The sequence below is a fragment of the Ostrinia nubilalis genome, chromosome 20 (genome assembly GCF_963855985.1).
Source record: "Ostrinia nubilalis chromosome 20, ilOstNubi1.1, whole genome shotgun sequence".
In the NCBI taxonomy this organism is placed as follows: Eukaryota; Metazoa; Arthropoda; class Insecta; order Lepidoptera; family Crambidae; genus Ostrinia; species Ostrinia nubilalis.
In genome coordinates this window covers 13,714,525-13,727,643 of record NC_087107.1, presented here as the reverse complement: position 1 = coordinate 13,727,643, position 13,119 = coordinate 13,714,525, and the positions used below count along the sequence as shown (strand labels likewise).

The window sequence follows — 13,119 nt, the reverse complement described above, 5'->3', positions numbered from 1 at the left end:
TCTGCAAAAGCATATTTACTGTAGTTTTTCCTCTCGTATTTGTGAAGATAATAACAGAAAAGCAAAATGATAATTTTCTTATTTTCTTAATTTTGTTATCAAGTCCCTGAATTGACATAACTATAGGATTTGAATGTTATAATTCCTAATTTGTGTAATGTGATCATATTTCTATTATTGCCCTGACTAAATACTAATATTCAATGTAATTTTATTATTTGTATCTGTTTACAAGGACAATTATATGACTGGAAATTAATTAAACAAAATGGTGCGATGCTTATAACTTTATTTATAATATTTTTAAGCATCTTTTGCTTATCACACTGTTACTGTATATAAATAAATCTCGAAAGGTCCGTTTTCAATCCTAGTCGTTTTGTATAAGTCGTCGTATATCTTAAAATCTAACATTTAATTCATTTCTTCTTCTCTGCCTCTGATTCTTCCGGTTGATCTTCTACTTCCACTTTATCTTCTACTTTCTTCTGTTCTACTCTTTTTTCTTCCACCTTCTGTTCTTCTACTTCTTCGCCCTCGGCATCGTCAGCTGTAACAAAAATCAAAAATGTCTTGAACAATATACTTTTACAATGACTTGCGTTTTCGTAATTTGGAGTAGGTAATCAAATGTTTGGTTTCAAAACAATTTGATTACCATGTCATGTTATAACTTTTTTTCATTACTTTAATTATGGTAAGGATAATTTTTGTTACATTATTCGGTAACTAAATTTAAAAAAAGCAAACATTTCCCACGCTAAGGGGAATCTACAGTAAGGGTGTGCTGCAAGCAAAAGTGGTGCATTCCAAAACCTCCGATCTCTCTCAAAATTTAACTGAGTCAAATCAAGCCTTACACGCAAGGGGCGCCCGAACACACGGAATAGAGGCTGCCGTTCGTGTAGCTGTAGCAGAGGCAAGCTTGACACGCCTCGTGGTACACGTCACCGGCGTACTGGCACAACTCGGGCCCTACAGACCCGCCAGACTATTATGAACCTTATTTGGTATAGGACTAACTTGACTTTTCTACTCATCGCCACCTTTTTAGATCGCCAGATTAATGTTAGTCTTATCCCTGAGATGTGTATACGATTCTTTTCCTGTTAATACTTATTGCACTTTGAAACTATAAGTGGCTTAGATCCAATGATCTACAGGATTTCTGTTATAAAATATGTGCATAATTTATTATAGTTATTATCTAGGTAGGGCCTAGAGTTTATAATTAAGGTACAAATTCGTAATACATTTACGAAAACACTGCTCTGTATTTAACTTTTTACGTGCAGTTTTATTCTTAGGTGGCGAAAATTCTCGTCGGGTCTTCTAAGTACACATCAAGTTCCGAACTCCCGATCAAAGCAACGGGAAGTTCAAACTACTAATCCACTTACTGAAAACGTTTTCCAACGAAATTTTCAAGACGTTTGTGTACAAAAAATCCAATAAGTTAGCTCCAGCAAGGGATCCCATAGAAGTTTGATTGAATAGGAATTTGCATGAGACCCGAGCGCCATCTGCTCTTATAATATATTTTTAATTTATGTCCCGAAAGTTGTCGGGGTCCACGGGGATTACCGGGATATCCTTGTTAAAAATTATACGCAAGTTTCCCTAAATAATTTCCTTTACAAACTTTTTGCGGTTGACTTGGCAACTTTGTGAGTCTACTCACCAGATTTCGCGATTGCTGATGCGTGAGCGCCTGAAAAAATAAAATTAACAATTATATTTCAAGGAGAAGGGAATAAGACGAAAAAAATATTGTTTTGCGATTATTTTCTCTATATCGTTTTAGAATAAATCAATTAGAATGAAATTAATATTGAAACTTACTAGCTGAAGATCCTCCGTAGAGTCCTTGAGCTGGATTTGGTCTCGCTGGGTAAGGGCTTCCGAATAGGCCTCCACCTCCAGCATTTGCTACCGCATTAGCTTCAGCCTCCGCCACGCTTGATCCTGATCCTGGTAAACTCCCGACAACATATGGGCTGTATCCTCCCGAGTTTGCGTTTGCTGAAGCATCGGCTGACGCTGAGCTACCTCCTAGACCCCCATAACTTGGGCCATAGGCTGGTTGGTAAGGAGTTAACGCTGTTGATCCAGCGTTTGCATTCGCTAAAGCGTCTGCTGATGCTGATCCCCCGCCATACGCGTTAGCAAGAGCACTGGCATCAGCTGATGCGGAACCACCTCCATAACTTGGTCCATAACCTGGTTGGTAAGGACTATACCCTGATCCCGCATTGGCCAAAGCATTAGCTTCAGCTGAAGCAGATGCTGAGCCGATTGAACCTGGGTAGCTTGGGACTACGTCTGGGTTGTATGTGGTGTAGCCCGGTTGGTATGTGGTGTAGCCCGGTTGGTATGTAGTGTAACCCGGTTGGTATGGGTATCCTCCGTCAACTGCAGCGTTAGCGCTAGCTTCCGCATTAGCTGAGGCGCTGTTACTTCCTGGGTAACCAGGTAATGGGTAGTATCCGATATTGCCGCCATTGGCATTAGCATTTGCGCTGGCATCCGCTATCGCTGAAGCACTGCCGCCGCCTGGGACTACATCGGGATAATAACTGGGGTAAGCTGGTTGATATGGACTGTATCCTCCATTGGCATTAGCGTTTGCGCTGGCATCGGCAATGGCTGACGCACTGCCACCTCCGGGGACAACGTCTGGGTAATATCCCGGGTAAGCCGGTTGGTATGGGCTGTACCCTCCATTAGCTATCGCATTTGCACTAGCGTCTGCGCTTGCTGAAGAGCTACCGCCTCCTGGATAACCAGGCAGTGGGTAGTAGCCTATGTTGCCACCACCTGCATTGGCATTGGCACTGGCATCTGCAATAGCCGAAGCACTACCACCCCCCAAGTAACCCGGTTGGTATGGGCTATATCCTCCATTTGCAATAGCATTTGCGCTAGCATCAGCACTTGCTGATGAGCCACCGCCTCCTGGATAACCAGGCAATGGATAGTATCCTATGTTACCACTGTTAGCATTGGCGCTGGCATCTGCAATCGCCGAAGCACTGCCGCCTCCTGGGTAGCCTGGATATGGGCTGTATCCTCCATTGGCAATAGCATTTGCACTTGCATCTGCGCTGGCTGAAGAGCTACCGCCTCCTGGGTAACCAGGAAGTGGGTAGTAGCCTATGTTACCACCACCTGCATTGGCATTGGCACTGGCATCTGCAATAGCTGATGCACCACCTCCTCCAAGGTATCCCGGTTGGTATGGGCTATATCCTCCATTTGCAATAGCATTTGCGCTAGCATCAGCACTTGCTGATGAGCCACCGCCTCCTGGATAACCAGGCAATGGGTAGTATCCTATGTTACCACTGTTGGCATTGGCGCTGGAATCTGCAATCGCCGAAGCACTTTCGCCTCCTGGGTAGCCTGGATATGGGCTGTATCCTCCATTGGCAATAGCATTGGCGCTAGCGTCTGCAATAGCTGAAGCACCACCTCCTCCAAGGTATCCCGGTTGGTATGGGCTATATCCTCCATTTGCAATAGCATTTGCGCTAGCATCAGCACTTGCTGATGAGCCACCGCCTCCTGGATAACCAGGCAATGGGTAGTATCCTATGTTACCACCACCTGCATTGGCATTGGCGCTGGCATCTGCAATAGCCGAAGCACTACCGCCCCCTGGGTAGCCTGGATGTGGGCTGTATCCTCCATTGGCAATAGCATTTGCACTTGCATCTGCGCTGGCTGAAGAGCTACCGCCTCCTGGGTAGCCTGGATATGGGCTGTATCCTCCATTGGCAATGGCATTGGCGCTGGCGTCTGCAATAGCTGAAGCACCACCTCCTCCAAGGTATCCCGGTTGGTATGGGCTATATCCTCCATTTGCAATAGCATTCGCGCTGGCATCGGCTATAGCCGAAGCACTACCGCCACCTGGGTAGCCTGGATATGGGCTGTATCCGCCATTTGCATTAGCTGATGCGTGCGCGTGGGCGTCAGCACTGGCAGATCCACCGGGGTAGTAGGGCAGTGGCAATGGTCGAGGAGCTGAAAGCAAGAAAAAATAAAATGATTGACTCTACAAATTAAGTGTGATAAGTACATAAATGGCATATGCCGTGTGGTGACGGCAGAGTAGAATACATTTGTCACCAAACCCTACTCTTCCCACGGGTGTCGTAAGAGGCGACTTAGGGACTACACATCAAACAGAGAATGGGCAGCAGCGCTCTCTGACAAACATCAATCTTTTAAACTGCGATCTCCAACCCGCCTGCCAAGCGTGGGGATTATGGCAAAACCCTCCACTATAGTAGAGGAGGCTGATAGTCCAGCAATGGACTGTAAAGGGCTGTTGATGAAGTACATAAATGTGTGATGTATGCCTACGAAAGTTTTTACCCAACTTTAACAATCAAATTAATGCTAAGACCATTGTCTGACCAATAAACTTTATCTAACCGCTTGATGGCAAAAGGCACCAGTTCTGAAACCGAGCGGGGAACAACAAAACAAAAAGTGCAATTACGAGCTACCCCTCAACAGCTATCAAGGGCGAACGAATTCGATAAACGGCAACGAGAAAGCAATACACTTAAGCTGAGCGGTCAATCATTGGCGCGCGGTTTGCGCGGCTGATTGTTACGTTGATTGACCATTGATCGCACCCGAGATATACGGGGCCACAGCAGAAATAAATAAGCTACCCAACGTCCTACGCTGACTGGTGTTTTCAAATCGATTCACAGAAAGTTATATGAGACAGACATTTATCCATCAACAGTTCGATTAAATAGGTATAACAATACTTTTCAAGTGGTAGTACGTTGAATTTATTTTACGAAGGTGATACAAAATTTTGAAGATCTAAAGGCATTTAATGGAAATTGGCTGTTTAGTTTCAGCTGTGTCCATTGACGATCCCTTATTGCGTCCTGGACAAAACGCTCCGAAATTGGACGGTTGAATTTCGCGTTTTAACAGCACCTGAGTCGATAGCAAAATTTTACTCCACTTCTGACGTACATGTCGCGTCGTAAATGTTTAGTACATCACAGAGGGCGTTAGCGCAGGTGTTTGCGGTCGCCAATAAATGTTTTTATTTTTCATGACGCTCGGTTTCAGTATGTTTATTACACATTCGGATCTGTAAAAGCGTAGGGTGAAACAAAAATTCAAACTGAATTAACTTTTTGATGACCACCGTCTATTGTTGGGACTAAATTGATTTTATTTTAGTGGTGTTACTGCCCGAGTAGCTATTTAAGTTTGGTTTAGATAAATTTTTACACTGTTTAGAAATAAATGATTATCAACATCGAGAATACTATTTATGATTTTCTTATTAGACAGTCATTGACTTTTCTGCTGATGCAAATTTTACATCCATTCCTGTTCTTCAGTAATTTTAGTTATTTAAAAATTATTTTCTTGCCAATGTTGAATAGTGAATAGTCTACCTGCTTATTTCACACTTACAATTAACTGCACGGCAACTTTTTCCACGTACACAAGTTTAAAGCAAGCGTAAAACATATTCTCGAGTGCATGCAAGTTTCCAATCACGTATCGTGTATTGAAAACTTCATAAATATCGCACGTTTTCAATATTACAAAGTTAAATTAACATTGCGACGTCCACATTTGCAGGTGACTTGAGTTCGCAGGAATAGTATTTTGCAAGAATTCTGTTTGAGTTTCAATTGGTATTGGAATTGTTATTTCTGAGCTGCAGATTTGTGAGGTTGGGATCTGAATTGTGCTATTATGTATTATTGAGACAATATACTTACGGAGTCCACCATCATTACCTATAACAAAAAATAATAATTTGATTATCCAATAAATAAAAATTCGGAGTTAGATGATAATGATCTTTTAATGACGCAATTCAAAAACTAAGAATCAATTAGAGATGGACTTACGGAATTAGAATCTTCTAATGACATGACTCAAAAACTGGACAAAAATCAATTAAAGATGGACTTACAGCAAGACTTCTTCGTGTAGCAGTTGACCTCAATGATGATCTTGTTTAGCGTGTAGGTCTCGCTGCACATGCAGACCTGGCACTCGTCCCATGGATGCTGGAACGGCTGGTTAGGTGGGAACGGGCGGCAAGATTCATCTGAAAAGTCAAGTCAAATGGCTATTTAAAGTGATTTTGTATTTTAGGTAATTTATTACTTCCACTTCATCGTGATTTCACTAAAATTACAGCCTTTTAATGAAACAAAAACTAAGATTTTTGAGCTACACTGGTAAAGCAATATTTTGTCAATATTTTTTTATGTTTTCGAATAAAAAAGGAAAAAAGGAACTTACGCGGTGGAGGTCCTGGCAAGGGGCTTGGGTTCACATCGGGTACAGGGGGCCACGGTACTATAAAAACAAAAAAATATTGATTCACCAGTGTAGTGTAGTAACGATTATTATATTTATATTACACTGGACGTTAAAATGTTAGTGCATTTAAATGCCATGGTACATCATAGTGATGTGTTTTTAGGATTATTAATTTTAGACCAAGTATGGAGACGCGAAAAGAATATTTTGAACTTACACGGCTCTGGCACTGGCACTGGTATCGGTACAGGTACGGGTACAGGGGTCGGTTCTGAGAAGTAAATAACGTATTTTAGACCTCAAGAATAGGACACCTTTATTCTTACGAAACTATTTACAATGGCAGTAATCATTCTGTTATCCTTACGACAGGACTTTGGTTATTTGATATTGAAGTTACCTACTAATCGTGACAACCAAGACACTATTAGTGACTGAGTAATACTAATAGTGACTGAGTAATACTAATAGTGACTGAGTTTCTTGCGCTGCTTCTTCTCAGCACTGGCCCATTTATTGTCCCGAAGCAGTGGTAGGGTTAATATTGGGACGTTTAAAAGTGCTTTTTAAAAGCCTATTTGCAAAAATAAATGAGTTTTATGAGTATTAACTATTTTGGAACACAATTTTCGCATGAAAGCGATCATAATATTGAAGAAGATATCTCAAAACATACCACATGATGGATTCGGGAAGCAGATCAACTGTTTGACTTGTTCGATGGCGAAGACCAGGGGAGCGATGCATTTGCACAACTGGCACACGTCATTGGGGTGAGGGAACAGAACTTCCAGAGGGAACTGCTCGCACAAGGGCACTGGAATGACAATTATCAGGTAAAAGAAACAGGAAAGACGAATAAGAAGTTATGTATGGCTTTACCTGATCACCTGCTTAAAACCCTAAATGCTTAAACCCTTTTGATAAAATTGTCGAATGATTTATTCTCAATTGAAGCCTATGATGATACAGAATTAAATTTGGACAAACCTTCACAGCTTATTGAGAGTAAAAGGCAAATCAAGGCAATTTAATATACGAAGAAATACTTACAGGGTATCGGTTCTGGGGCCGGTGCTGTAAAAAAAATAAAAATAATAATAATTACAAATCATAATCTTATTTACTTAAAACTACGTATATTAAGACTTACGTAACTCCTTGATATTTGGATTAATGTTCTAATAATATTACAAGTTAAAAATCAGCTTTGATATTACTCGACATTGTTATTGGGGTAAATCAAATTAAAAATAATAATACGCATTATGTAATATTAATATTCCTTGAATCTGAACTTACGCAACGTAGTTACATCTGGTGGTAAAACTAAAGAGAAAAAATATAATTGTGCGTGTAAATGACGGCTCATCAAAAATGGATCAAGAACCTATTCTTTAAGGAAATATGTACTAAAATTTCTCTATCCTTCAATGATCACAAAATTTGCAAGTTCCACTTACCGCATTCAGGGTTGTCCTGGCACGTGATCTGGACGTCGGGTCTTCCTTGGAAGAAGTCGAAGGTCTCCCGGCAGACGCAGATTTGGCACGGGTTCAGGGGGTTCTGGAAGGGTGTGTTGGATGGCAGTGGAGCGCAGGTCACTGTGAAATTAGAATTACATATAGAATCGTATTTTTTTCACAGTACTGCTAATTTATAATATCAATGTCTTATCATTTTTCATTTCATCTTATTATTTTTGTACCTAGTAGGTGATCTTATGATGAGAACTATTACATACCTGTGGGAATTGGGGGTGGTGGTGGCGGCGGCGGCGGTGGAGGTGGTGGCGGAGGCGGTGGAGGTGGAGGTGGCGGCGGAGGCGGTGGAGGTGGCGGCGGTGGCGGTGGCGGTGGTGGAGGAGGTGGCGGTGGAGGTGGTGGTGGCGGCGGCGGCGGCGGTGGTGGTGGAGGTATAGGTGGGAATGGCGGTATTGGCGGGAGTGGCGGTATTGGTATAGGTGGCGGCGGCGGCGGGGGTGGCGGTGGAATTGGCCTTGGGGGCGGCGGTGTAGGCCGAGGCGGCGGTGGCGGCGGAGGCGGCGGCGGAGGTCTCTGGCAGCCGCCGCAGCTCGCGCACACCGCGCTCAAGTCATTCATACACACGCAGACCATACAATCGTAGCCCACTGCCCACACATAGTGCAGCTCGCCGGGCCTCGTACAGTACACAATGTCTTGACCTCCTGCAAATACCAATCAAGCGACATAAAAACGAAACCTCAAAGCCAAATCTCAAAAGCCACAAGCTGTCTTTCAAATTAAGCTTAGCGTTGTAATAAAATAACACGTACCTGGTATTAGGTGTGGTTGTATGTATTCATTGTATGGGACTACTCTCGAAAAAACATCTAAAAGTGAAACATAAATAAAAATATTCAAATATGGCCTTCACTAAACGTATTAAGGAATACAAACTGAAATTACCTGTAACGGTATATCTGGTTTTGAATTTATTTCTGAAAGAAAGCCATTTTGGCACGGAACCTAAATCTTCGAATAAGTTTAAAGATATGCTTAATTAAAACAAACAATTTGAATGGTAAAGTTTATTGTGAAAACAGAAAACACAAACAAATCAGGTTGATCATTATCAATACTTACTTGCGCCTACGTTGGCTAAAGCGTTGGCGTTAGCGTTAGCGGAGCTAGGGCCGTACCCGCCGGCGTTGGCGAGGGCGTTGGCGTTAGCCTGAGCAGAGCCTCCTCCTAGTCCGGGGTAAAAAGGGTATGGAAACCCCCCTCCTGCGCCACCTTGAGCCAAAGCTTGGGCGTTTGCTTGAGCTGAACTGCTTCCACCAGGAACGCCGTAAGGTCCGTAGCCTCCTCCTCCGAGAGCGTTAGCCTGAGCGCTTGCTTCTGCCTGGGCTTGAGCTGAACCACCTCCGTAGCCGCCAGGGACTACATATGGGTAGGGTGAATAGCCCCCGGCGCCTCCTTGAGCGATGGCCTGAGCATTCGCCGCGGCGTTAGCAGATGCGCCTCCGTAACCCGGCACTGGCCCGTACCCGCCTGCGCCGCCTTGAGCGATAGCGTTCGCTGCAGCGTTGGCTGAAGCAGAACCACCTCCGTAACCAGGAACGACAGGAACAACATGTGGATATGGCGCATAACCTCCTCCACTGGCAAGCGCTTGAGCTTGAGCTTGAGCTTGAGCGGCAGCTTGTGCTTGAGCAGCTGCCTGGGCTTGGGCTTGAGCTTGAGCTTGGGCAGCGGCTTGAGCTTGAGCTTGGGCTTGAGCTTGAGCTTGAGCTTGTGCAGCGGCGTGGGCAGCCGCTTGTGCCTGAGCGATAGCCTGTGCCTGGGCTTGAGCTTGAGCAGCAGCTTGAGCTTGAGCTTGGGCTTGAGCTTGAGCTTGAGCAGCGGCGTGGGCAGCAGCTTGAGCTTGAGCCACGGCCTGTGCTTGGGCTTGAGCTTGAGCAGCAGCTTGAGCCTGAGCTTGGGCTTGAGCTTGAGCCTGAGCAGCGGCCTGGGCGGCAGCTTGTGCTTGAGCAACAGCCTGTGCTTGGGCTTGAGCTTGAGCAGCAGCTTGAGCTTGAGCTTGTGCTTGAGCATAAGCAGCGGCTTGAGCTCGTGCAGCGGCCTGAGCTTGAGCAATGGCTTGGGCTTTAGCAGCGGCTGCTGCTTGGGCCTGAGCTTGAGCTTGAGCAATAGCTTGAGCCTGGGCAGCAGCCTGCGCCTGTGCTTGAGCGGCGGCCTGAGCTTGGGCAATGGCTTGTGCCTGAGCTTGTGCCTGAGCTTGAGCTTGAGCTGCAGCTAGGGCTTGAGCTTGCGCCTGAGCTTGAGCAGCAGCTTGGGCTTGAGCTTGAGCGGCAGCCTGGGCTTGAGCTTGAGCTTGAGCAGCAGCTTGGGCTTGAGCTTGTGCTTGAGCTTGTGCTTGAGCGGCAGCTTGGGCTTGGGCTTGAGCTTGGGCTTGAGCTTGGGCTTGGGCTTGGGCTTGGGCTTGAGCTTGGGCTTGGGCTTGAGCTTGTGCTTGAGCTTGCGCTTGCGCTTGAGCTTGAGCAGCGGCTTGGGCTTGTGCTTGTGCCTGAGCGGCTGCGCTAGCGCCAGCAGAACCTCCTCCTGGGACTACGTACGGCCCGTATCCTCCTCCGCCAGCTTGAGCGTTCGCTTGAGCATTGGCTTCAGCTGAAGCACTGCCTCCTGGGCCATAGCCTCCAGGGTAAACTGGTGAATATCCTCCTGCTCCGGCATTAGCGTTGGCGTTAGCGTTGGCTACGGCATTCGCAGAGCCGCCAGGGTAACCGCCAGGGTAGTATCCGCCGCCTCCACCTGCAGCGTTGGCGTTAGCGTTGGCCTGGGCTTGAGCATTCGCAGCGCCGCCAGGGTAACCGCCAGGGTAATATCCGCCGCCTCCACCTGCAGCGTTTGCATTAGCATTGGCCTGGGCTTGAGCATTCGCAGCGCCGCCAGGGTAACCGCCAGGGTAATATCCGCCGCCTCCACCTGCAGCGTTTGCATTAGCGTTGGCCTGGGCTTGAGCATTCGCAGCGCCGCCAGGGTAACCGCCAGGATAATATCCGCCGCCGCCTCCACCTGCAGCGTTGGCGTTAGCGTTGGCTTGGGCTTGGGCACTTGAAGACCCGCCTACTGGAGAGAAAGGAGAATACGGATAGCTGCTTCCACCTCCTGCACTATTGGCTTGAGCGACGGCGCTGGCATGCGCTGAAGACCTAGACACAGATGCGGCGTATCCCGGGCCAGTTCTTACGGCGGTTTGATAAGATCCATTTTCATCTTCGTAATGATCTTCACTTTCATATCCCTCGTCGGAATAACGATCTTGGTTGGCCTTGGTTACACGAGCTCCACGGCCGCCTTGTGTTGCCTTGTACACTTTATACGGTCTGTTTTTCCTTGATGAATAATCTTCGTTTGAACTATCATCACCGCGCTTACCACCGTCATGGGCCGAGCCGTACACTTGGTCAACACCCTCAGAGTCGTCCACCTGGTCTGAGTAAGCTGAAATAAATCAAAAACACTGATTACAATCACTACATGAAATTAAGAGATCAAAAAAATCTACGTAAAATTAAATAACAAAAAGTTTTGACGTACCTTTAAAATCTAAACACGTAGGAATTTTGACCCGTTTAATAACGTTCTAATTGTGGTTTTCTTAAATAAAATTCAATCTAAACTCACCAGGGTTGAGATCTTCATCGGCTGTAGTACTAGATAGCAACAAGGCCAGGAGGGCTAACCCCCAGATGATGGCCTTTTGCATCTTTTATTTTTTATCTAGCCTCTTAAAACATAAACCTGTTTACTAGATGCCTTCCCAAGCCCGATCTTGATGGTTGGTCTCAGTTGTACCTTCCTTTTAAACATGTCTTAATGCAGTGTGAAAATAGTCATGTATGATTTATTAGTGTAGCAATCTAGTTTGAGTTTGAAACGCCATGTTTTTGGATTCGCTTCGGTACTAATAGATGTCACTTGCTATTTGATTGATGGAAAAGTAATCAAAAATACCAAATGTTTTGTTTAGAGTTCTGTATTGAAATTCAAATTAAAATATTTTATTCAGTACATAGGCCCTTTCCAGTGCACTTATACACGTCCCAAATGTTCTTGATACTGATAAATTGTTACTATAAAGTAAGCTAAGGTTTTTACTTACTATTATAAAATGACTACACGTATTTATTACACTGGTCAACACATGTTTTGTTGCCTTTAAATTTTTTCTGTTATTGGGTATTTCTATGGCCCTGATTATGAAAAAAATACCACCCCTAACCTTCTTCGATTGTCCGAAAATTCTAATGAAATCTTTTATGCTGCTCCTCACTAAAATCACTCACATTTTGTGAAAATCGATGTCAATGCGAGTACATTAAGTGTATTTTTATGCCCGCAAGTTGGATAGCTTAAAGTTGTGTGTGTGGAAAGCCACACTGGTCAAAAGTTTTGTAACCAATGCTATTGTTTCTTTCGACTATTCCAGAGACACCATGGAACGGGAACTTTGTGTAGCCCCTTTGTTGGTCTAAAAGAAGTTACTTATTCTCAGAACAAAAATGACCCATTTGTGGTCTTTATTACTTAATTTTAAATATTTATTTTAAAGTGTCGATGTTACGCAGTTTTCATCAAGTCCGATAGAGGTTTTCGATATTTTTCAAATATTATAATATTTACCACAAACATAGCAGAAGCAATCTGGATTAAGCACACAACATCTTCATAACGAAGCAATATCGAAAATACCAACAAAATATATTTTTGTCCAATTAAATCAAAAATCTAATTAAAAATATTAAATGAGGGTAGATAGCTATAACACATAAACAAAAGCTGTTAGTGAAAAACTGTTGCTGCTGTTGCCATATTTGAAAAATATGCGTCTATTTGAGATAGAAACAGAAAAAAAATCACAAGAAACAATTTTTTTTTTGTTGACCTGTGTTATTATTTTCTCTTAATTGTATTTGAAAATATTAAATAAGTAGTAATGTTTTGTATTATTTTATTTTACTAAATTATTTATCATCTTGCGCGAATAAGAATACTTATTCACTTTAAGGGGATATACCTTTATTACCTAACACTCATTATACACTGATTAAAATTAATTGAGGGAACGCAAAAGAATTTATCTTTTGAAAGGCCGGTCAGTATTATCACAAAATAATAATAAGTACTACGTACAGAAGTTTTACTTCGCGAAGGTATTTAAAAAAATGTATGCTCAATGTCATTAACAATATGGTGTAATTTAGCCTGTCTCAAGAGTCAAGCACCATTTTGTTGACAACGTCAGTGATCGGCACTGCGCCGAAGCTAT

General features: G+C 43.9%; 2 protein-coding genes across 2 annotated transcripts in view; one reads left to right on the top strand and one right to left on the bottom strand.

The window, feature by feature from the left end:
- The window catches only part of LOC135081916 (dystrophin-like), a 284,223-nt gene that overhangs the window by 113,088 nt on the left and 158,016 nt on the right, over positions 1-13,119 (top strand). The window lies entirely within an intron of this gene.
- Positions 279-11,633, bottom strand: LOC135081829 (fibroin heavy chain-like). The gene is made up of 14 exons (XM_063976608.1): positions 11,475-11,633; positions 8,931-11,291; positions 8,621-8,677; positions 8,069-8,512; positions 7,788-7,928; positions 7,378-7,401; positions 7,001-7,141; positions 6,542-6,595; positions 6,304-6,360; positions 5,969-6,106; positions 5,772-5,789; positions 1,843-4,026; positions 1,682-1,711; positions 279-550 (listed from the first exon to the last, which is right to left on the bottom strand). Exons 1-14 carry the CDS (start codon positions 11,554-11,556, stop codon positions 420-422), a joined length of 5,862 nt encoding a protein of 1,953 aa, XP_063832678.1. The 5' UTR covers positions 11,557-11,633; the 3' UTR covers positions 279-419.